The 25,896-nt window shown below is 39.6% G+C and overlaps 1 protein-coding gene across 1 annotated transcript in view; it reads left to right on the forward strand.

Annotated features, from left to right (window-relative positions):
- The window catches only part of EPHA3 (EPH receptor A3), a 223,109-nt gene extending 198,652 nt beyond the window's left edge, over positions 1 to 24,457 (forward strand). The window contains exons 13-16 of the mRNA XM_074148921.1: positions 2,631 to 2,780; positions 4,699 to 4,892; positions 20,591 to 20,746; positions 22,215 to 24,457. Coding sequence (XP_074005022.1) covers positions 2,631 to 2,780; positions 4,699 to 4,892; positions 20,591 to 20,746; positions 22,215 to 22,320 — 606 coding nt within the window. The 3' untranslated portion in view covers positions 22,321 to 24,457. The remainder of the gene's footprint in view (positions 1 to 2,630; positions 2,781 to 4,698; positions 4,893 to 20,590; positions 20,747 to 22,214) is intronic.
- The last annotated feature ends 1,439 nt before the right edge of the window (positions 24,458 to 25,896 follow it).

The raw sequence follows: 25,896 nt of genomic DNA on the forward strand, positions 1-25,896 counted from the left end.
TGGGAGTGCTGGCAGGGGTGTGGAGCTCAGAAGCTCCCACCAACCATGAGACATCGTGGTGGCCCCTTGTGCCTGGGCTCCAGCAGCCCCATGAGCTACACATTCCTTTCCAGATGTAGTCCATGGGATTGGGTTTGACCTGTAAAAGTCCTTTGCAATTTTCATCTTGGGTATAGCACAGAGGCAGTTTTTTCCTGGCAGTTGAGATGGGCCAGGGTGGGCAAGCACCCTGTAGACAGGTCTGTGCTGGGAGGGCTGCTGTCCCGGCACGCAACTTGGGCTTCCCCCCGCCCTCTCCCCTGTGCAGGCAGTGCCTGGGAACCTTGGCCTTGCAGCTTCAAGTTTGCTCCAGTTTGCAAGTGACTTCTGAGCCTGTGGGACGAGTGGGAATGTTTCATTTGGAAGCTCTGTCTGTTCGTGGCGGTGGGTTTTTGTTTGTGTAAATTTAGGATATGGCTTTCCCCCAGCACTGACATTCTTTATTGGAAATTAAAGTTCACTCTACTAGTATGTGTAGAAAAAAGGTTGAAAAAGTGGGATTGATTTCTTTATCATCCCCACATCTAAAAGTTTAAGTGGATTTGTTGTGAAAACACTAGGACACAGGAGAGCTTTCCTTGTTTCTTGGCTGTGCCTTGGACTCACTGAGGGACCCTGGACATTTATAAAGTGGGTATACTATTGCTTCTCAATAGAGTATGAGACAAACAATATTATTTTTATGTTCTCAGTACTTTTATGGAGTAGCACTGGGAATTGAGAATAACCTTACAATGGATAGAAAATACGATGTACTTTTTATGACTAAAGAACATCATTGTATAGATTTCCAAGTTTGAAAGAAAGACAAATCACGTCCTTCACTTGGGCTTCTGTGATGAAACAGTGGCTTCAAATACTGCTATTTATTTTCTATGTCCATTTTGTTGGTCCACAAGTAATGTGGAAATTTACCTAATTTTAAAGGTTGTGTGTGAAATGAAGATTTGTCTTTTCGTTAAGGTAGGGAGTCTGCTTAATAGAATGGGGTCCATTAAAAAAGTATGCCAAGATAGATTCCCTCTCTGACCTTTGCCAAGCCTCTAAGACATATCTAGTGACATTTTGGAGGTCTAAATTGTAGCCTGAGTCAGGCTTGCTTGTGTTGCTTATACTTAATCTAATTTGTGCAATGTTAGCCATGAAATTGCCGATACTTGGGTTCCAGTGTATATAGGCTGTATTTAGTTCTCTAATTAACACTAATGTCTGAATTTCTATTGTTAATCAAGCTAGTTAATCTAAAGCTGGTGAGTGTATGGCTACCCTCAGTGCAGGTACACTTCTGGAAGTGTGGGCAAAGCATTAATATCTTTACATTTTATTTCTCGCTGATTATTCAGTGGAAATAGGAATGCTCCCTTACCACACAGGTTATTGTGAGTATAGGTGTATGACTACAGTATAATGAGGGTTGCAGAGGTACATCAAATAGCTAGTCTACTGTGAAATCTTCAGAGTATATCCCTTTATATGTTGTGCATCCTTGGAACTGGAAACACCTTTAAACTCTCACAGTTTTCTGTATTCAAATATATTCACTCCAGAATTACCTTAAGTAACAAATTTTGCACTGCTATCTTTTAGACCTTTGTTTTCTCACGTGTGACTCACAAATCAGAGTCTTAAAAACCTCTGCCAAAGCTGGCACCACTGGAAATTTTCTCTTTCCTCTAAGTCTCATCTTGCAGAAACTCAGCCTGAGGCTGCTTGTGTGCATTTTACTAATTTGACCTATGACACCAAGTGGTGGCCATAATCAAAGAGAGCTGTTCCCCTAAATGCAATATTAATTGTAATGGTTGCTTTAATTCTTTTCAAGTTTACATAATTTAATGATGACTTGTTTCTCTTGCGACTGTAAAAAATGTTTAAGACTGCTTCCCCAGATTACATCTTTGCACTCTCCCCGCTGATAGATGACCCTGTCAAAATCTGTCTTTCTGTGACTGTCTCTGACGGCTTTGGAATGGGAAATTTATGCATGTGGTCACAATCACTGCCTTGTGCAACTAGAGGCTCGGTATTAGTGAGGCTTGGCATTAGTGAGGGGCATCGTGGCCCCTCATTTTCCTTTAATGTCCTAGAAAACATTGGCTGAAAACATGGTGAAACCATGTGCATTCCACACCAACAGGGAATTCAATTGAAATATCTTGCAAATAGCCAAATCCAGCCCTCTGCCCTGTGCAAAGGGATTTAGCATGTAAGCAAGGAGCTCATACTAGCTTTTTCATCCTTAATGCTGTATGACTGTCTTGCCAGTTTCCAAACATTTTGTAACTGAAAATCAACCATACTTAAGTTACCATTTATTATTATCTGTGCATATTATGCTACACAGAAATATGCACATAGTATGTATACTATACTATATAGCTTCAGTAAATTTTGCGCTGTAGTGTATTTTACTCTGCATAGTGCACAAGAGGCTTTCATGACACATGGCAATAGCATTTTCCAGCTTATACAGTTTTTTTGACACTGATATAATGATAACTGAGAATCTCAGAGATAAAATAATCAATCATGTAAAATTATATTCATTGTATTACAGTCAAATGGACTGTTTTATTTTGTTTTGCTCCTAGGGGGGCAAGATTCCTATCCGATGGACATCACCAGAAGCCATTGCATATCGGAAGTTCACATCAGCCAGTGACGCGTGGAGCTATGGGATTGTTCTCTGGGAGGTGATGTCTTATGGAGAAAGACCATACTGGGAGATGTCCAACCAGGATGTGAGTATATTGTTATCTGAGTTATGTTCTCAAATAAAGGATCAAGCTGTGAAAGGAAGCGAAGCATAATGAAACCAGGTGGCTCTGAGTTTTTGACGTTGTCATTGAATAAGATGTAAAAATTAAAATCTCCAAATCTCCCCCGTCAAGTAAAAGTCCTAATGAATTTAACAAAAAATCCAGCATCTTTATAGCAGGGTATTTTGGATCTCCGAAAGAACATATTAGAGAATTTTATCACGCTGGTGGTTTTCAATAGGATGATTTAAACAATTCCACTTCAATGAGGTCATTGCCTTTTACATTCCTTAGCTTATTATTAGAAAACCCTCCTAAATTTCTGTTGATCCCCTTTGGTTCCACTTGTATAATATTCTGTAGAAGTTTTCTGTAAATATCAAATACACAGAATAAGCTCTTGGAGCTTGTGCAAAAGAGAAGCAAAGCATTTCTACTAAGAGTTTAATGAAACCAAAACACTTCTGGAAGTAATAAATGGATAAAATAGAGAAGTAGCGTGATCTTATTAGAAGACTTCAAATACAGGCTTCTTTGCAACCTTAGTAAACTATCCAAGCCTGCAATTGAAATGATTAATGGATGTCTCCCAGTATTTTTGTAAGAAGCATAACATTTCCTCAAATAATATTTTTACTATATCTATTTTGCGTTCTTTTTCTGTCATCTTATTAATCCTAGATTTATTCCACAGGAGTTACGAACCGAATTTTCTGAAGTACAGTCACTAACACAAGTAGATTTTCCAAGGGATTGATATCTATCATTACTAGTACTAAATTAAAAAAAAAGTCAGTAACATAAATGTAGTCAAACATTTTCTGTACTACAGATGAGGAAATGAGGAAAATGAGGAAAAAGAGAAGAAAACTTCTTTTCAAATTAGTACCTCTGGAACCCAAGTTTCTGCAAAAAACTGTGCATTTCTTTTAATTAGTCATGAACATTTTTTCTATTGTTTGTGAAGATTAATGACTCGTGTTACATGGGCTGATATACTAGTGGAATACCTTTAATAATATCACATTAAAATCAGAAACAGAAGGATTAACCTATTTTGGGGCCTCTGCTTCATGGCTGCTTAAACTATGGACTGTTTTCCTATCCCTGTTCTGGCTCAGAATAATTTTTCCTGCTTTTGAATTAACTGATCCAGATAAAAAGGAAAGATAACAGAATACGGCTTTATAATTTTCTACTTAGAATACATTGGGGTTTTATCCATGGTGCAATAGATACTGTAGGACTGATCAGGAGGTGTTATACTCAAATGAAAAGGTTGTATTAAAAAGCTTCGTAACAGAGTAAATTCTGGGCTAATTTTTTTTTTAATCAATCTAGACAAATGGTAAAAGAATTGGCCCTGCACTGCCTAGTAGGAAATGTACAGTTATCCTTGTGGTAAGTTTTAAAAATATTTTCTGGCCCTGTGAGAACGTCCACAAGACCTTCTATCTATCAGTTCAGGATGTACTGTGAGAGAGTAGGCTGGCTTTCTGCAGAGTGTAGTGTCCACTGGGGAGTGTGGAAAGCGTGTGTTTCTAAGGGTGATCAGACAAGAGATATTCCAGACCTTTTGAAGTCTGGCATAATTAAGTAAGCACATTACTAACTGTAGCTTTTGTTTATGGATTTAGTTCAATCAAGTGTGAGTTTTGGAGATCCTTTCTAGACTCTCACCTTCCTCAAAGTCACATGCTGTATCTTAACTCCCCTTCTTTGTATGCCTAATTTGCTTCCTGGTTTACTTTGCAGATAAACTAGAGGCATTGCATGACAAGACAATTAGTGAATAAACACATTTGTTTAAACACAGAATGTCCATGTTAATGTGGTTCACAGAACTGATAAAAACAAGTTAAGTGCCTTTAAGTTTTCAAAAACTTTTATCCTTGTGCAGGTGATTAAGGCTGTTGATGAAGGGTACCGCTTGCCACCTCCTATGGACTGCCCAGCTGCCTTGTATCAGCTGATGCTGGACTGTTGGCAGAAAGACAGAAACAACAGACCCAAGTTTGAGCAGATTGTCAGCATCCTGGATAAACTGATCCGTAATCCCAGCAGTCTGAAAATAATCACCAATGCGGCAGCAAGGTGACATATTAGATCTTATATTGCACATAAATAAATGTCTTCGATTACTTCATCTTCCATAATTAGAATTTGTTTACTTTGTTCACCCTCTTCTTCAACTTTTAACCATAGCTGTTTGCAATCTTGAAGGCTAGGACAAGCTTCCTGACTATCCCTTTGTGAGAAGGATGATTATTATTATTATTATTACTACTATTATTATTACTATTATTGCTCTTATTTATTAATTATATGCTATTATTTATTCAAAATGTGAAAAGCATTATCTATGCCCAGACTAGCATTATGAAGCCCATTGTGAGACTGAGCAGAGATTTGGGAGAAAAACAGAGTTGGCGATTGTTGGCCATCGTGAGCTTCATTCTGACCTTATGTGGTGGTTTAAGTGCTTAAGTGTTTCATAGGTTACAGCTAGCCATATACCTAAGTATCTTTCTGAATTGGGTGCAAACACATATCCTACACTCTTATGCTCTGCTCTGACAAGTCACCTTAACCTTAATCATATGAATTACCATTTTGCTTTCAGTGGGACTCACAAACTTAAAAATGCACTTATGTTCCCTGTTAGATCAATGCCTTAACAAGGAATTCACTTCCAACCTGTGCAATATTCCTACTTATATTAAAAACATTTATTTATAATCCTGGTTATTCAACACACTCTGGAACATCACTATTATGAGACAAGAATTATCTCTTAGAGAGAGAGTAACTGAAGAGTGTGTTGACACCTAAGGACACCATGAGGATGTGGTGAAACAAGAGATTTGGTTTAGTGAATTGGTTTATATAATGCAAAAAAAATGTCATACTCTTACTGAAGTGATCTAAAAAGACGTAAAATTACTTTTAGCATGAATGCTAGTGCAAAATCCTCTGTTCGCAAAGCGGGCAGAGTCAGGGACAAACACACTCTGCTGCTTCAGACCCAGGTCTTGGGGAGTGTTTCAGTGGGCCAGAGTCTGACATGACGCAGGCTTTAAAAAGGAACACAGCAAAATATTCCTCTCAGACCTTTACTTGTAACACAGAACGCTTCTCGCCGTAGCAATCAAATGGGAAGGGACAGAAGGGAAACAGAGCAAAGGAAGAACCGCATTGATACTGCAGCCGGCTCTGCAGGTGACTTGGACCTTGCTTCCTTTTCCTGGCCCCTGGCATTGTGCTGCATCCTGAGCTAGAGGCTGCCATTCTAATTACCTCCTACTGCCACTCCAGAGAAGTGAAAAAGAAAGCAGAGATGGGAGGAGGAAGGCAGCCATAGCAATGGGCTTTGCTTTTAAAAATATGTAAGAAGAGTGTTTGAACAGTAATTATGTTTCAGTAATTTAATTGGTGAGCATTTAACACATAGTAAACCAACATGTTTACCAAAGCAATTATTTCTGTTACCTGCCAGGTAGCAGAAAACAAAACAAACCAATCTTTGAAAAAAACCCAAACTGTTTAAACACTATCTCCTCAAACACCTTTCTTCTAAACATCTTGCCACCCCTGTTTGGCAAATGACTGGTGCAAATAGTTATTTTATAGGGATACACTGCAGCAATCTGCTGAATTAGGGGAGTTGGGAATCATGACTATCATGTTTTGGTTTGGGGATTTGATTGCAGAAACCAGTGCTGCATATTTTGTATTCCAAACAGAAGCAAAATGTTCCTTGTTTACTGTCCTTCCAGTTAGGGAGTTGAACCACAGCAAGGCTGAAAACAATGTCGAACCAACATTTCCAGTTTAGCTGTTCACAGCCAGTAAAAGCTGATATCCTCTAATGGAGACCAACTTCAGTCCAAGTGCTGCTTGCACCTGCTGGGTTCTGCGCAGGAGCATCACGGTGCAGTATTGCTCCCTCCCGTCTCTCTCTTGCTCTTTGCTCCCCTTCCATTATATGGTTTCCTGGTGCGGGCAGCAGCAGCTGCACATGGGTACCATGATGCTGTGCTCTTTGCTCATGGCACAACATCGGGAAGGAAGGAGGCTGTTACCATGGTAGGGGCCTTCTCACAGCTGTTTTAAGTGAGCTCTCAGTAAAATGCTCCTCATGGCAGACTGCTGCTTTGGCTTTGATGTAGAGCACATTTCTAAGGAGGGGAATGTCAGAGACAGTTTTTATTCCTTCCTTCCCAATTATCTTTCCACTGCTACATCCTTGCACCCTTTACATTCCCAAGCAGTGCAGCGTATCTTCCTCTCTACAGCTCCTCACGTCCCACTGACGGAGGGGGAGCTGTGGAGTCCAGGTGGTGGGCACACCAGCATGGATAAGCCCAAGCAGTTCAGGGAATGTGTGATCTGTGATCCCTCCATCTCAGTCTCCCCATGTTGGTGTCTGCAGCGCAACCCAGGGTGTCCTTAAACTTGAGTATGGCCAAGAATTAGGGATGACAACATGAGGGGTGCTGGGCAGTCCTATGCAGATCTGGAAGTTCGTGATCACCCCCATGTAACCATTGCTAAAACTGACTAATCTTGAACCTCAGACTGTCTGAAAAGCTGCAGACAGCTCCAGACCCCCTTGGTTTCCTACAGAGGAGCACTTCTGCCAGGTAACATGCCCTCCTTCTGCAGCCGGTAGTGCTCCTGGCTGGGGAGGGCTGGAGGTCCATCCAGCATCACCTTCTCACAGATTGACAGAGAAAAATGAAAAGCCAGACTTAAAATAGGTTTGCATCTTGCTGTAGCCTTACGTGCAGAAATATGTAACTGATACAAAAGGGCGGTGAGTCAGGGCAGCTCCCAGAGAAGAAGACCCGCAGCTGGATCCCTGCCGGGATGCTTGTACTGCCAGCAGCTGGGGAAGGACAGGCATCACTGTGGACGTAAAGCCCTCTGCGACCCAGCCACAAGGGCTCGGGGGGTTACATCAACTCAAATGGCTACTCTCAGTTTTTATTTAAGGCTGCAGCACTCCTGCAGCACCTCTCCCCATACCCATAATAAGCAATTAATCTAAATTATAAAGGTCCCAGCTCTCTTTTACCCATGTCTGTGGTGCTACTGGAAAAATGCTAAAGCTTTATGCCCACCATATGCTCGTAGGTGTTCAGCATACACTTGGTCAGGAAAAATGTTTGACCTGACAATGTCTGTTGCAGATGCAAAGCCTGTCTCTTCTTACAGATTTTAGAGCTGATGTTTGTTTAAAATAGTCACGGCACTGTTGTATCCTATTTAAAAGCACATTGCTAGAGGTGCATAGGATATCCCTGTCCTCTGGTACGTTACTGTTAACTGATTTCAAGTGAAGGATGTGCTTGACTATATATATATGATTCCAGGCAATATCCCAGGCACGTTTTACACTAATACCTCATAGGAATACAGGAGTGGAGTCAAATCCTTCAATTCTGTATTTTCTTTTCAGTTTTCTATCCCTTCTGGCCACTCCACAGCATCTAATAATTTCTTAATACCCGGGGGGATGTTTTTATCCTTATTGATCGTCTCTTTGCAGACTGTTCTCCATGCTTGTGAGCCTCACATTGACAAAAGGTTTTTGTAACCTCAGCACAGTAAAAATTTCATAAAACCTTTCCTGGTGTTTTGTTTCATCTCAAATTCACATGAAAATTCCTTTTCTATTCCTCGTGAAGTACAGAATATAGCTGATTTCTTTCTTACCTGTCAAAATTCGCTTTTTAATCAGGTAGCCACCTTGAGCTTTTGCTAACAAGACCTGCACTGGTTATGGACACATGGGTCTTTTGTGTCCTTTAGGCTGCCTGGAGTTATCTAGCTCTGTAAAGGGCTGTAGGAACAGAATTTAGTACACAAAAAGTTATAAAAGTCATGCAGTTTTCTAAAGCATAACCTCATGATATTTTTATTTGATTTATGTCTTGCTGTTCTTTCCTGTTTTCTGAGCATGATGTTCATTTTTATAACAGAGTCCTTAGGTTGTTTGGATATCTTTAGGGTGGAAGTGAGTTCATAGTTCTACCAGTTTTGATCAAGTTCATTATTTTTCTTCTTGAGCTTATTATTTTTTAGTCCACTGTGTATTACTTCACATTTGTGAACATTTCATGCAGATACAAAGCAGATGGAAAGTTTTCTCAACTTGAGTAGGAGAGAGAGAATCACTTCACCCACCTGCTAGCCAGTTGGTGAGGCTGTGGCCTAAAAGGGCTTATTAGTGGTTTCGTTTGTGTGGGAAAAAACTGTAACCTAAGAATCACTCAACTGGAAATACTTTGTATGCACTACAAATCTTAAATCGAGTCATAGCATTTCATTTTCTTTATCTGTTTCTTTTTTTTTTACTTATTTGTATTTCTAATTTTTTCTTGTTTATATTTCCAATTCTAATCTTTTATATACATATATGTGACAGCTCTCTAGAGTTACAATGTATATTATAATTTTATATATATGAATCTTATTCTTGCACAGCCATTTGGAAAAAATATATTTAAAACATAGTGTATAGTTAGAAATATATTTAAAGCATTTCTAGTGAATTAAGATGTTGTAGGATATTGTGACCTTGAGGTATAAGGGTTGTGATATGGGATTAAGGCAACCCAAGTATTATGGCAGCTTTCCTACAATTGCTGTGCATGTTCACATCTGTGATGTAGGTGTGACTAAAGGCACTTAGTCTTCATGAATCTGCTATAAAACAGGAATAGCTGAGTTAATCCACAGCCTCTGCCAAGAAATAGCATTTGAAAAAAATTGAAAAATGTTTCTAATTCCAACACATGATTTTTAGAAATTCTGAATTTCTGCCAGGTCTTTGATTGATTTCAAAACTGACAAGGAATCCACACGAAACAACAACTTACTTCTGTATTTGCTTTTGTTTCTGTATAATCTTTCGGTAAAGTGAAAGTCAGTGTCAAGTATTGCTGCTGTTGTTTCTTTATACTGAAAGAATAAACTTAGGAGAGGAAGAAAGAAATATATTGCAAACAAGGTAAGAAAACTGTCTGAGAATTCAGGATATTTCTTTAAGTGGTTTGTGACCATTTTTTGTGTGTTTCTAGCTGTATTAATAGCTATATCTAAGTACAAGAATTGCAAGAATTTGTCTCATATATTGAATGCAGAAAATAAACAGCTGATAGTCTTCCTTGTAGAAAAGATCATTATTTCACGAGTTGCTCAGAGTTAACAGCTGACAATTTTGTTAGTTTCTTTGGGTCTTCACAGAAAATGCTACTTATTTTGCATTGCAAATTGAGAGGAGGATCTCAGAGGAAGGAGATTTTAATGGGGCATTTATCATTCAGTATCTTTATTCTCAGTTCATATCTAGCCCAAACATCTAACATGGAAAGTCATTATCACATCTTACTGCTTACGGGGAGTTCTGTAAAATTATCTTGTGATTTTTGTCCACTTAATAAGGTGTGGGTAGTGTGGTTTCAAACACATTTCTGAAACAGTTTTCGATTTGGAAATGCAGCTAGCAAATGTTTTGCAAAATCTGTTGGTCCTCATTTTATTTTTGAAAATGTCAAAACATTATCAATTTCAAAGGTAGCTGCCTTATAGGGACTTTTAAAATGTTTATTTTGTTTAGCTAATTTCTCTGTCTCTCTGAAAATTTAAATTACCTTTCTCACAGGAGGATTAATTAGCAAGTTTGCCCCATATCTTTGAAGATGAAGGTGTTACTTACAGGCTAACAGCAGTCCTTAATAGGATTCAGCACCTGTTTCTTCTAGCATGGAGCTTCCTTTAGTATGAAATACATAGAAAAGACAGAGCATGTTCAACAAGGGCAATAGGCTTCAGTAAAGCCATTTGATTTCATAAACAGAGACAGGAGGCAAGGCTGGCTCTCTCGCACTTTATAGACTCCTCTCCCTGCTCTCCAACACTGCTTGTACCATTAGCCAGCCAAACTGCTTTCCAGTCAGTTCTTGTGTGTAAGATACTTTCAAAGAATTAAAAATCTGATTGTGTGTTCTTATGTATAGAAGCTTCTGAAGCAAAATTTTATTTTGTAATTTCAAGTATTCATTTTAGTCCACTAGCCTTCTCTGGATAACATGATAAATGTTCCACGTTGCGAAATATAGAATTTCTGAGTAGCAGACAAAGTGAAAAGCTGAATCAAAAAAGGGAAACCAAACCAGATTTTTAAAGAAATAATGCTGCATACCAAAGTATAAAGACATTTAAAATTATCTTTATGATAATTTGAAAATGAAGACCATTGTGCATGTTGAATATGCACCTTTTCTGTGCATAGAACTTAAATAAAAGTTAACCCCAGATTTCTTTTTTCCAGAATGAAGTACCTCATCTGGAAGGTGAGGTACCTCAAGCTCAGTCAAATTATTCTTGATTTGCAATAATGAATACGCAGTTTGAACTTATTCTTTGTGTTTATGAATGACAATTAAGGTATGAGGATAAAACATCTTAAGATTTTATTGAAGGCTTTGGAACTGAAGTTTACAAAGCATGTAATTGTCTCCTTGGAACTCCACTCAGAGTCCTGAGATTATATATCCCTTATTATTATACAAATTTCGCATCTTCCATTAATTTCCAAGTTCCAATTCTGTGATGAGGAAGCAGTGTGCCTGTCTATGAGAACAAAAAAAATTAAAGAAAATAATCTATGAACAGTTATGTGGATTTTTCTTTAATCCCAAAATGTATCTTTTTTTTTTTTTTTTTTTTTGGTTAATTCATGACACTGTGTAACTTTATTGAAAAAAAAACAACAAAGCAAAACCAAAACAATATTGTATCTGGGTTGTACTGTAGCATTGGAGGTAGATTTGTTTTCAGATCTCTTGTACATGTTAGAAGTTCTCAATTTAAGGTACAAGTTCTACTGCTTTTGTTATAGCTAAGGCTAGAAAAACAAGAAAGCCACTTATTTTCAGAAAAAGCATAGCTGAAATTCTTTTAATATAGTTCAGGAAATTTAGGGGGTCAGGGTCAGTTGCTCTTCTTGATGAAAATATGAAAGTGTTTGAAAATGTGTATGAATAATTCCTCATATGTTCTTTTATGTGTTAGCAAGTTGTTTACAACCCTGTCCTGATTTTCTTGAATTTGATGTGTTGTTGGAATTATTCACCACAGTAATTTCCTCTAGCACTTTTGGCCTACCTGTTATTTGCAAGTAGTTGATTGCAAGTGTTCGCTGCTAAACATGTGCTTTGTTGGCTGTCATTGTGGCACTCTCAGTGGTGTCGAGCGTAATGTTTGCTCTCAAACATCCAGAGGCATCATTTGCAATTTAAATTTTGAAGTTTGCTTCTCACGAAGTTTGTTTCCACTTAAAATCTGATGATTCCGTGGAAACTCTAGTATGCTAGCTTCGTAGGATATTTGGGAAAATTAAACTCAGTAGGAACAGAGAACAGGTCAAATAAAAAATTCAGGCTGTTCCATTATGCAGCATAATTCAAGCCCTGTTTTTACAGTAATATTTGCAACAAAATGACTATTTGTGTTGGCTGAACATTTTGTTGAAAAGTTCCTTTTTTTTGCCATTCAGGTCAGAAGGTTTCAGATGCTTGACATACATTGCTGAGCTGCCACAATATTGCTTGTCTGCTTCTCCTTGGTAGAAACTTTCAGGCTGAAGGACTGAAGGAAAGAGCTTTCTGTTTTATTTCGAGTGTTTCAGAGAGGACTTACGCTTTGTGGTTGTCCAGGCAGTAACAACATGGTCTGGGTTTGGACAAACGCTGCCTAAGGCAGGCCTACATGTGATTTTTTTAGCCTCATTCAGAAACCAGCAACAATATATTCCATGTCCTAAAACGGACTGTTCGCCCTAAAAGAATTCAAGTAAAGTAAGCCTACAATACTATCCCTCTTTTTGAAGACTGTTAAATGTAAAATAGTGAGTTTATGGAGGGGAGGGGAACCTAACTGCACACAGAAAAGTAAAAGATTACAGTAAACAATACTACTTGGTATCTCTATATAATCATAGTTTGGGTTGCATGGAGAATCCAGGAGTTGGACTGAGGAGATTTTTAGGGACTTTAGTTTAGTTTGCACGCTAGAGACAGAAAAGCCCTATTTTCACCTGATTTTTTCCAGCAGTCATTAATACCGTGCCTGAGGCAGACACAAATCAACCGTTGTTCCTTCAAAGTCAAAAGTTGCTGGGGCTCACTGCTAACAGAGACAGTAAAACATCTATTTGCTCTTCCGTACCTCTAATTTGACTGTGCTGGTGAAATTCTGTGTTTCTGCTGTGAATTCTTGTCTGATTTGGGTACTGTATAATTTAAATAGCAATGCAGTCAGGCCAGCGGGTGGCCTGATAGTGAGCGTTTGCAGTTTACTGTGATTCTGAGGGATTATGTTCTGCTGTTCTCAGCTCGATGTGCTGGGTTTACCACGTGAAGCTCTCATTAGCGTTAATGGTAATTCTGCACTGGAAATGCTGGGAAAAGAAAGTATGTAGAGCCATTGCCTGATGTAGTGAATGCTGTGGCGAAAGTCTGTAGAAATTCACAGTGTGGCCAAGTGTGAGATATTCGGGCAAGTCGTACACAGCAAATGGTAGATGCAAAGAGCCAGAAAAGCATTCTAAAAGCTCTCTGAGGCATTTTTCTCTCCCCCTTTTAAAAAGCCTACAGACTGTTCTAACAAAAATGACTGGTTGTCGTTAAGGGTCTGTCTCTGGGCCAGCTACGAATCCCAGGAAATGGCCATGTGACATTACTTCTGTGGCTTAAAAGCACAGCTTAAGCTGTATTATGAGAAAAAATCAACCATTTCAGCAACATGCTGGTATTTTTTGCCTTCAGTGGTTTTGGTGGGGGGAAAAAGTAAATTGAGGAGCATTGGTACACCCAGGCATATGATTTATTACCCCACCCGGATGCTGAAATGATATAAGTCCCTTGAAAAGCATGTTTTGAGGGGCACCTAAAGGAGTAGGGAAGATTGACAGACTGACCTATGGGGCAATTGAAATTTTCTTTGATCATTGTCCTAGAAGAAGCTGTGGTAAGTTTTTTGCCAGCAGACAACATGGAGCTAGGAAATAAGAAGTTCAGGGGGACATTTTGGAGCAGGCCATCAGCCTCACCTGCACTCTTTTCCCCGTTGGTTATTTGTATTACCCCTCTTTGTTCCTCCATCTCTCTTTTGACTTCAAAGAATAGCAACAACCTGCTTATTCTGATGGTGTGCAAAGGTGATATGAAACCCCTTGGGAAAAGCAAATGTGCCACTGTAAGAGGTTCATTGTATTTTAGGGACTAAATTACAAATTTTGCTAAGGGTACCTTAAAAATGGGCATGAAGAGGTGAAACTCCAAAGATTCTTATCTTTAAGGTCCAGGGATAATGAAGTAAACACAATGACTCTACTTCTCCTCACAACTGATTTATTTCCTAGTCTTCTGTTGATACACTTGTATACTTTTGGTTCTGCTTGCTGTAGAAGATAAAAGTAAAATTTGCTTTATGTGCCAGCTATTGTTTTTTGGTTTCTTTTTTTCTTGAAATATGAGGTGTCCTTCTTGTTAGACCTGAATTCTGTGCTTCAGCTTGCCATAATCACAAAGCACATAGGATTTATGTTCAAACCAGGCCTGGCTCCCTGCTAGGGAACAATTTCACTTTACAAAATCAGCTTATAATTACCTAAAATTTGCCACAGGAAATTACTTTATGTTTTTTAAATGCTTTCCCCTTTGAAAGAAGGTGACTGTGGAAGGGGAAGTCCAGATTTAAAAACGGAATGTTGGTTGTGGTGTTTGGAGGAAGGGATGGAAAGAGAGAGTCTACTGCAGTACCAAGTCCAGGATCGTGTGTGCACAACTCCTCTATTTGCAGAATACCAGCCTTGCAAAAGAAGTGGCAGGATGTTTTCCTTCTATTTGTTTCAGTTCCTGGATTTTACAAGTTAATGTATCCCATTCTGGCCAGGCAGCAGCTGACCACAGACCAAGATTTCCAAGACCTATTGGGAAGGGTTCTAATGATGTTTTCTGTGGTCTTTGCCATTACTATATGCTACAGCAAAACTTTCCCTGTGTTGTGACAAAAATCTGTGCTAATGATAACAAACTATTATTCTCCCTGCTACTGCAGATGACTCAAAGGTTAATTCCAACTGTTAACGTAATGGGGACATCCAAAGAAAGCTTTCAGCAACAGAGAATTTTGTAACTGGCATCTCACTGTTAAATTTGTCTCTCTACCCTGAGTCTTGCTGATTTTTTTTCAGGGCACCACATGTCAGTAAATATAACTCCATAGATAGACGCACAGTCAGGATGAACAGGATAGAAAGTCTTTCAATGACTGTTGAAATATAGTACAATGGAGTATATTGTAGTTGGTCAAAGCAACAAAATAGAGTGAGTTAAAAGAAGAAAAAAAAAAGGGGGGGGGGGGGGGCGGAGAAGACGGAGGGAAATGTTCTATTTCACTTCCCCTGAGCAAACATGTAATTTCCATGATTTCTTTTTAATGACTCTCTTCTGAAGCTAGTAGGTACTGATTTATGAAAAGCTGTAAAAGATCAGGTGGAACCCTGCAGGACGTCGTTTACAGCTGCACGGATTGCAACCCATCTAATTTGTCTAGTAAAGTGTGAGCTCATGGCGCACATCACCCAGACCATAAATTTCATGTTCAGACCTTCTGTCTAGGGGCTGGGTCAGGGGGAAAAAAACTGCCGATGTGTGCAGATGCTCTGAAAGCCCAGCTTTCCCTTGGTGCACGCAAGGAGACATCACAGATTCTTCACAGTGAGACAAATTCCTGTTCATTGATAAACTGTCCAGATGTCCTCTCTGAGGAGGAAAGTAACTAATTTTTGTTAGGAATCCTACAAGGAGAAAAATGATACTTTACAGTGCTGGTTATTCTGAGGTCACTTGCATTAAAATTAGGTCATATTTTTTGTCCTTATGATGCTTTGATCCAAGTAATAAACATAAAAGCTCTTTTGGGCCACTCTAATTCCTAATCCTAGAGACCTGTTCTATTTCAACTTGTTTATACTTTTTTTTTTTCATTAGTACTTCTTGAGTCAGGCCTTGTTTTATTAGATTTAAGTTGAAAAGATGTACTAGGCTGGAAAAAAAAAAATCTCCATGCTTTATCACTAAGAACACTTCATAAATACTCTTAGTAAATGTCTTGGGATTCCAGACACTATACCCAGAAAACTATAAATAAAAAGCACTGACTCTTCATGGGACAAACAGTAGTCAGGGAGATGCAGGCTGTACAGCTACTGAAGAAAAATATTTTGAGCCTGATTATCTAAAATGAGCCTTTAACTGCAAGTTGTTTAAGGTTATCACGTAGGTGCCTAAGATCTGTTTTTAGTATGAGAACAATAACCTTGAAGTGTGCTGCACCTTCTGTCCTTAGCTCAGTCTTTGTGTCGGTGCAGCCATGCTGTGCTTTCCCTTCTTTATTATTTTTGGGGCAGAGCAGGTTTCTGGTGTCTTCTGTTACTTTCCTTTTCATCAATGGCTATTCTCGGGATGCGAGGTCCATAGTTGGTGGCAGTGATCATGGTCATTTGCAGCAGCTCCTTGTCCTGGCTGGGCTCCAGAGGGAAGGCAGTCAGGCGAAAGGGTGCTCTGAGACCCGGTGAAAATTAATGGTGAATCTGCAACGGTATTATGTCCATTTGTGGTTTTGAAGTTAAAATTTTCAAGCATCTATTGAGCTCTTTAATTATGGCCTGCAATCCCAGCAGGGAAGAAGATATTAGAATCATTTTCTGAACCTGAAAGAAATCAGCTGATTGATAAAAATCAATCAAAACATCATAAGTAAAATGTGCTGTTTAGTATGTAGAAAATACCGTTTAGCAAAGCTATATTGTTCTTCTCTTCAAAGGTAAGAGGCAAAAGTCTCGGTACAGCTGCTGTGGTATCTCCAGATTCCAGTTCAAGTCAGATGTGCTGCACGGTTATGCTATTGCACTGCTGCTGATCTTGATGAGACTTAATGAAGGCTTGTGTTGTGATTGAGATGTTTTGTTTGGATTTTCTAGGCTGCTTATTCACTGGTATTTAGACACTTATTTCTCTTTGGTGCCTTTACAATCTCCCCCTTTATGTTTTTTCCAGTGCTCAGAAATGGCTTGGGTTTGGGGAGAAGAGGGCATTTTACAATCCAGATCAGTTCTCCAGTACCAGTAACTGTCACCTACCCATTACACTGCGTAATCACTGCCTTTAAATTGCAGTGTTAGTCTAACCACCTCTGATTTTCACTTCTTTCCAGTGACAAAAGTCACTTCAGATGGATTCAGCTATTGTAGTCAGACTCCTGTGCAGATGCCGTTTCACTAGAACCATGGGGAAAAAGAATTACGGGGCAGAAAATAGACTGGAAAGTTATAGTGTGAACTGCTTTGAACATCCTCTAGTTCTATCTCCTGTGCTCATGAGTAGTACCATCATAGTAGCACAGAGCTAAGCACATTGTTAGCTTTAAGCATGAGATAGACACCCATAAGTTACTTTACTTAAAATGGAGCATGTATATTTCTGAACGGGGGCTAAAAAGCTGTCCCATATGGACACGTTTGTCAGTTCAGGGAAAAATGCAGAAATAGAGTTGATGTCTCTAGTAACACCTGACTAGTAGAGGAAGTAATTATTGTACTAATTAGCACACAGTGAGAAAGCTAACTAGAATTGGTAAGATACTTTGTCAGTAGAAAGAAATTACTGATTGTATTGCTATTCAGGGGCTTCTCGCACCTCTTCAAAAGAATAGCAAGTCAGTGAGGAGGAACAGCTGAGAACCTCTCTGAAAGCCGGGTGTCTTCTCCAAGCAGTTTGCCTGGAAGACCTGTTTTCACTGAATTTCACTGAATTTTTAGAGTTGGAAGGGACCATAAAGATCATCTAGTCCAACTCCCCTGCCGAAGCAGGATTGCCCAGAGCATGTCAGAGCATGTTACTCAGGACTGCATGCAGGCGGGTCTTGAAAATCTCCAAAGAAGGGGACTCCACAACCTCCCTGGGCAGCCTGTTCCAGGGCTCTGTCACCCTCACCGTGAAGAAGTTTCTTCTCATATTTGAGTGGAACCTCCTATGTTCCAGCTTGTGCCCGTTGCCCCTCGTCCTCTCACTGGCAACCACTGAAAAGAGTCTGGCTCCCTCCTCCTTCAACCCACCCTTCAGATACTTATAAGCATTGATAAGGTCTCCCCTCAGCCTTCTCTTCTCCAGGCTAAAGAGTCCCAGCTCTCTCAGCCTTTCTTCATAAGGGAGATGCTCCTTGAATCATCCTCGTTGCCCTTTGCTGGACTCTTTCCAGTAGTTCCCTATCCCTCTTGAAGTGGGGAGCCCAGAACTGGATGCAGTATTCCAGTGCAGAGCAGAGGGGGAGAATAACTTCTCTCGACCTACTAGCCACACTCTTCCCTATGCAGCCCAGGATTCCGTTGGCCTTCCTGGCCACAAGAGCACACTGCTTGCTCATTGTCATTTTTCTCTCTACCAGGACCCCCAGATCTTTCTCTTCAGAACTTGACTCCAGCAGGTCCCCGCCTAACCTGTATTGGTGCCTGACATTCTTCTTCCCCAGGTGCAGGACCCTACACTTTTCCCTGTTGAACCTCATGAGGTTCTTCCTTGCCCAGCTCTCCAGCCTGTCCAGGTCTCGCTGGATGGCAGCACGGCCCTCCGGGGTGTCAGCCACCCCTCCCAGTTTGGTATCATCAGCAAACTTGCTGAGGATACACTCGGTCCCCTCATCCAGGTCGCTGATGAATATGATGAACAGGACTGGACCAAGTATTGACCCCTGGGGGACACCACTGGTTACAGGCCTCCAGCTTGAACCTGCTCCATTAATCATTATCCTTTGGGTCCTGTCACACAGCCAGTTCTCAATCCACCTCACTGTCCTCTCATCCAGCCCACACTTCCTTAGTTTCCCAATGAGGATGCTATGGGAGACTGTGTCAAAAGCCTTGCTGAAGCCAAGGTAGATGACATCTGTTTTAGAGAAGAAAAATTCCCTGCCTGGAAGTGCTTGTGTCTTTCCATGGATTGCAACAATAGTTCAGAAAACTAACTGGGCCTATTTCTGGTATTTTTAGATAGCTAAAATGAAGTCTGGTAGAGCCTGACTATAGTGACTTCATGGGCAAGGGCTGGCATTTAGTTTTAGTCTTGATGCTCTTGAATAAGAAGGTACAGTACGCTCACAAGACCATGAAAACAAGAGTATTCATACCTGACAGAACTGAATCTCTGGATCAATATGGGAGCAGCCATTTTTGCCATTTACAATATAAAAAGTGCAGTGTCAGCTGCAATATATTTCTTCTTGATAAAAAATTATACTTTTAATCATTATTTTGAGAAGGTTATGTTTTTCTCAATAGCTTATAGACAGGATAGACTCTATAGCATATAGACTTATGCAGGTGGAAAAAAGTTTAAATGGGCAAAGAAGCGTGGACATATGTTTTGCTTGATTAATTGTGTTGGGTTTGTTTGTTTCTTGCTGGTTTCTTCATTGTTTTTTAAGATAACTTGGGTGCAAATCTTGTCAGTTCAGCACTCTTCCTGAGCACCAAGTTAATTTCAAAGGCAGGAGATGATTCAGTTTTTTACTTCTAAATTGTTTGTGTGATATCTTTACAGAAGTTTAGGGTCCTGGAGCATCTCTCTTATGAGGAAAGGCGGAGGGACTTGGGTCTTTTTAGTCTGGAGAAGAGAAGACCGAAGGGGGATCTGATCACCTCTAAATACTTAAAGCGTGGGTGTCAAGAGGATGGGGCCAGTCTTTTTTCAGTGGTGCCCAGTGACAGGACAAGAGAAAATGGGCACGAACTTGTACATAAGAAGTTCCATCTAAACACGAGGAGGAACTTCTTTACTTTGAGGGTGGCAGAGCACTGGAACAGGCTGCCCAGAGAGGCGGTGGAGTCTCCTTCTCTGGAGATGCTCAAAACCCACCTGGACAAGTTCCTGTGTAACCTGCTCTAGGTGGATCTGCTTTGGCAGGGGGGTTGGACGAGATGATCTCCAGAGGTCCCTTCCAACCCTATATCATTCTGTGATTCTGTGAAGTTTCAGTCTTAGAGTGAGCATCAATTTTAAACTGGATATGGCAATTGCATTTTACATTTGGCTAAGTGTATTTATTAACAAACTTCCTCATTTCTGCCTCTGTCCGCTGCAGAATGCAAGCCTCGTGCAGTTACATTTGTCTCACAAATTCACTTAACATTTGATTTTTTAGACTTGGTACAATTTTTATAAAGCCACTAGTGTCTTATTATTTGTGCTTCTGACTCAGTAGTAGCATTTAGGATTTGTCAGTGGGCCATAATACTCTGAACATTTGATACGTGTAAATTTTACCAACACCCTCAACTTGGAGTCTAGAGTGTGCATCGTTTGTGTGTTGTTTGGGACTAGGTGAATCACAGAAATATAATCTAAATTAGGCTTATCTTTGCTAATGCTTCACACATTAAATTGTAAGGTAGCGATACACTTCATGAATTGGTGATGCTTCAGTGATTTAAACATGGGCATGAGAAGCTGGTGCTCTTAAGCAGGATGATTACTCAGCATTCCTCAGAGCTGCCAGTGTGAGTACCTGTGGTGGCCTCAGCAGCAGGTAACTTCCACAGATAAACAGAAAAGCCACATCTAGCCTGGAAGCTCCTGCCAATGCCAGTGCTAAGTTTAGACACAAAATAAACCCATATGTATCCCTACTCCCTAACATTCATCACATTCTTTTTTTTATTTCAGGCCATCAAATCTTCTCCTGGACCAAAGTAACATTGATATTTCAGCCTTCCGCACGGCAGGTGATTGGCTCAATGGTTTTCGGACAGGACAGTGCAAAGATATTTTCACAGGTGTGGAGTACAGTTCCTGTGATACAATAGCCAAGATTTCTACAGAGTAAGTTTGAATTGGCTACGGCTTTTAATCATTGTTGTGGATGAAGGTACAAGTTTAAACATAAGCATAAGAATAGTGGTTTTGTATGGAGTTTCCATTTTTTTAGCTAAAATATTCTTACATTTAAAGAGACAAATGTAAATTATTGTTGTAGTTGCAATACACATGCAGGAAACTTAGATGCTCTGGTGATCGCGTGAAGGCCACGGTCCCAAAGATTTTTCTCACTGATGCCAAGGAAATACCCAGTTTCTTCTGATACAGTAGCATCATGCATTGTCTGGTACAGCAGAATCACTTTCTTTCACTCACAGTTTAGCAGTTTCTGTGTTGATTCTTCATATTCTGCCTTTTATATGGGGACCTCTCCACAGCTGGCACATGTGCCAATCTTTTCCTTTATTGCCCATCCCATATTCCATCAAACCAGGTGAGTCAGAGCAAGCACTGTGTAGCTGCTTTCCTCCTACAAGGTAGTAATTATTCAGGGAATGAACTCCTTCCTGCTTCTAGTTTTGATATTTAAACATGCTAAACTTTTAAGTTTACTACTTGCAAGTTTATTATATTTAAATGTAATCTGTCTTTGTTCTTGTGATAAAAAAGAGTAAGGTAATGTTCTCTCTGCACCTGAAAAGGCATCAAATACAGTTATGAACTTTCTGTTAAAGGAAATCTTGACTCCTTGTTCAGCTAGCTGGATATGTGACAAGTTATGAAGAAGTAAGCAGCAGCTGCTGTTAATTAGTGTATTATTGCAACTATAAAAAGGCTGCTAATGGCTTTTTGTAACAATTACCCTTTGGGGACAGTGCAAAAATCCTCTAGGAATGCCCAATTTCCTGTGAGCCTGTGTTAGCCCTCCGCAAGTGTTAAACCACTTCCATGTCACGCAAGGAACAAAGAGACTGGACGGCCTGGAGAAACAGGAGGTGAAAAACAGGGTAGATGCTGGAAGTTTGGCCATGTAGCCATTACTCTCAATGCTGATACCAGAGTTAAGACTGGTATCAGAGTCTTAAGATTATATTAAGATTCAGAGGGCTCGGCTCATACCAGTGAGATGTCAGCGTCGCTCAGGAACAGTGATCAGGCTGATAGGGGGGTGGAGATAATAGAGAGGCTCAAGATCGCAGCTGACCCAAAATTGAACACCTTGCCCCTAAACCCCAGTGCGTGTATCGCTGGAGAACACTATTTCATTGTCTTTTCTTCCAGGTAAGCAAACACAACAAAGCTAAATGAGTTTTTGCTCTTTTTTTGCAGCCTCCTGCTGTTTTCATACTATGGCTCTCAGTATTTTTCATACCAGGGTTTGTGTTTCAGCAGTATTGCCGTACCTGGAGGCTCCTCCAATACAGCAATATAATATAAGATGAGCGAGTTGATTTTTGTTTTCTCACATCAGCCCTAGGAAACACAGAAACTGTATGCTCACTCACCCAGTGCATCTTCTCTTTTTTTCCAGTGACATGAAGAAAGTTGGCGTTACAGTTGTGGGGCCTCAAAAGAAGATTGTTAGCAGTATCAAAGCTCTAGAAACTCATACAAAGAACAACCCTGTTCCTGTGTAAGGTACCAAAATGATGTTACTCAGGACAGAAAAAAAGAGAAAAGTTGCGTCACAGGGCAAAAGCAATGGCTGATAAACGACAGAATTTAAAGGAGTTCTTTGCAAGAGCTTTGGAAACGTAATGGTTGAAATTTCAAACCCACTAAGACACTCAAATATTGAGTATAAATGCCTTAAAAAGAGGAGTGAACTTGTTTTCTATCTGTTGATCCTAAAGGGTGGGTGCTCTTGACTGACTGTTAATGCAGATAGTAAATATTGAAAGAAAAAATATGTAAAAAATCCTTCCAAGTAAAAACCAGTGATACTAAAACCTAGAGCCATTTGAATATTAAGTGACTGAATAATATGAAAACCCATGGACGCAAAAGCTGTGTATTTGATCTATACAGCAAACAAGAAGAAAGACTTGCAGTATTTTTATACAGAAGAGATCTGTAACAGGTATTTTATTTCTTTAAAAGCAAGGAAAATAGAGGACTATACCTCACTACCTGTGTGGCCATATTTACTATAATGTCATTGTAACTTCATTCAACTTCAGAAAGGAACACAGAAATAAAGTTTGTAGTGACTTTTAGTTGACAAAAGATTTTCGCCATTGTTTTAGCTACCCTAATTGTGTTCATTTAAACAGAATCAAGTCTTAATTTTTAAAAGACTTATTTATTTCCTTTGTGGGTTTTTTTTCCATTATTGTTTATATTTATGCTTAAATACCTTAACCTGGCTGTAGTATTGCCAAGTGCCAAATGTTATCAAAGCTTCATTGGTTCAACCTGAGAAATTGTCTGAGGGTTAATTGGTAGATTATTTTATACTCATAACATCATATACGAAATACAGAAGGAAAGAAAGATGATATTTTTTCCAGCTCTGACTCTAGATAAAGCATCTGGACTTCCTGAAATTCCGTGTGTTTGTTGTGAGGGGTATTTTACCCCTGACTTGAGTTCTGGCAGAGTTGTGTGCATATCAGTCTCTAGATCAGTATCTGGCCCATTCAGGTACATATATTTCATTTACTTTCCAAAGGCCTGCTTCCCTGTCAAAATAAGGACCCTGGTTCTCAAGTGATGTCCAGGTGGGAGATTTGCCTAGCAAACATTAAAAAGTGTCAGGGTTGCGTCCTGCGTTAAATGAGGGTGCTTTTTGAGTTCCCTGGGGAGCGGTCCATTTCTGGCTTCCAGCTGGCAGACTCTGGTCCCAACCCTGGGAACTGGTAGTTATGCTGAGATTGTGACTTGCAGTGGAGGAGAAGTGGATAGCTTAAAAGGATGACTTAAGCTTGTGAAATGGGACTTTGGTATGTATTTTTGCCTAAATCTGAGCTAGAAGACCTAGGTCCAGGCACTGCCATCTTTCAGGAGCTTTGCTTTTTGCACAGGTTCCTTAGGCACCTGTTCCTTGAAAGAAAGCAGAAAGGAACCTATCTTTAGGATATAATTCACATTTCCTGGTGGAAAAAGGAGCCTGGAAGGTGGGATTCGAGGGTCCTCCCCCATCTTCAGCATCTTCCCAATAGGGAGCTCTTAAGCTGTTGCTCCGGAGCACGTCAGTCCTGCCGTGACTCTTCAGTCTGAAAGTGAATGGTTTAAATTGCAGTGTGAGGCACTTCTTGTGCTTCTTAACACTCTAGATGTGATGCCAGGCACGCAGACGTCAGGCTTTGGACACTAGTGGAGACCACTCCGATTCCCAACTTGCCACGCTGGATTCAAAACCTGATTCTGATGAATAGCAGCGAGTCCCTGTAAGTCCAAGGCTGTGTGGGAGGCAGATGTGGCATGCCACCTTTGGCTACGCATGCAAAAGCAGGTGACTAGTTGTGCTTTCTTTGTTATATTGGTTTGGTTTTTGAAGGTCCTTGTAGCATAGGGCACATAAGTAAGAGAAGAATCAGTTCCTAGGGTTTGTGGGGCTGAATCAGCTTATAAATTGTCCTTTGTGGTTCCAAGATTTATAAAATGTAGAGACACAACATTTATCACACATTGCTAAATAGAAGAAGAATTAGAGACTTTTTAATGAGTGCTGGCAGTGAGTATGCTGTAAAGGACTGGATTTGAAACACACTCACAGGATAATAATTAGTAATATTTACTGAAAGAAAAATGAATGGGTCTGAAAGTAAGTTGAAATAAAAAATGAAAAATGGAAGAAAATTAAAATAAAGCACTTAAAATGTAAAGAACACTTCTCCTTATCTGCCGTAATCTACCGTGAAATGCAGCACACTGAAGAGAAAAGCTGTATTTTCCGTTGCTTAGTTCATTCAGAATCTTTCTTTTCTTTCAGTTTTCTTCAGTTTCTCTAAATCAGACATTGATAATGCATTTAAGTCACCAAAATCCATTTGCAGACATTGTCTGTGTGGGTACAGCTTTTTATAACATACTCCTCATGACGTTTCTCTTCAGCTTCATTATACCACTGGAGAGTTGGGGAGAGGGGCCTGGGGTGGGGGGAAGACATCTGTGAAATGCTTCTGAAAATAGAGAAGCAGTTCTTAGAGTTTTAGATGATGACTGAAAACTTTGCACCAACCACCCTTAATTTTCTTTTAGTATCATGTCATGTTCCTTGCCCACTGTTTCAGCATGCTCAGCATAAAAGATTAAATCTCACTGATGCTTGGGAAAAATAAATTCAATTTTGCTTTTCTTTGCTATTAGGAGTAGAGTTTTAAAATACGTTTAGTTTTTTCTCCTTGTGAAAAGTTGATTTGTACTGTAAGTGGCCTCTGTTGCAAGCATCCTATACTCCCTGTCCCCGTGTACATATGTATACATAGCAGTGTACAATTCTTCATTGTGGAGTAGAGAAACTAGAATTCGTGTGGCCATCTTCCTGTACAGGACTTGCTTCGGTTATCGACATCAAGCAAAATGCAACTACTCATAAAATGACATGCCATATTATTGGTTTTGTATCTTTAAATATAGTTTCCATTCTATTTATTTCTGTTAACATATCTAGTTTTGTGCTGTTATTTAGCATTCAATAAGCAATGTATAGATGTGATTTGATTGGCAATATGTATTTACGTTAACTTGTATTTCAAAGCATTACTTACTCATTTAGATTATATATTGTGCAATTGTAGATGGCCTCTTACTAATGTAAAATGATTTGTAGTGGAAACATTTATATTTTTATAATAAACATAATGAAAGTATTTTTTACATACTGGAATACTGAGGTGATTGCTTGGAGGACAAAGTAAATTTATTTGATTAGAAAAGTGTGATAAAATTGTAATTAAATATGGATAAATTCTGAGTGTTAAAGCATGGGTTCAGAGTGAAAGCTAGATATTACCTATATTATCTATTAAAAGAAACAAGTAGTGCAGGTTTTAGCTAGGTAGACCAGCATTTGTGCTAAACTGACTTATATCAGTCAAAGACTTTCTCCATGGATATGGGAAAACGGTCTACTATAGCCTGCCTGTGGGATATTGAAAAAGCTGTCATTTATTTTAGTTGTATCAAGTATTTCCAAACTTTTGCTTTTCTTCCTCCCTTGCCAGTGGACCTCTTTTCATCTTATTACTATGTTGAATCCAGTAAAAGAT

The sequence above is a fragment of the Numenius arquata genome, chromosome 1 (genome assembly GCF_964106895.1).
Source record: "Numenius arquata chromosome 1, bNumArq3.hap1.1, whole genome shotgun sequence".
Lineage (NCBI taxonomy): Eukaryota > Metazoa > Chordata > Aves > Charadriiformes > Scolopacidae > Numenius > Numenius arquata.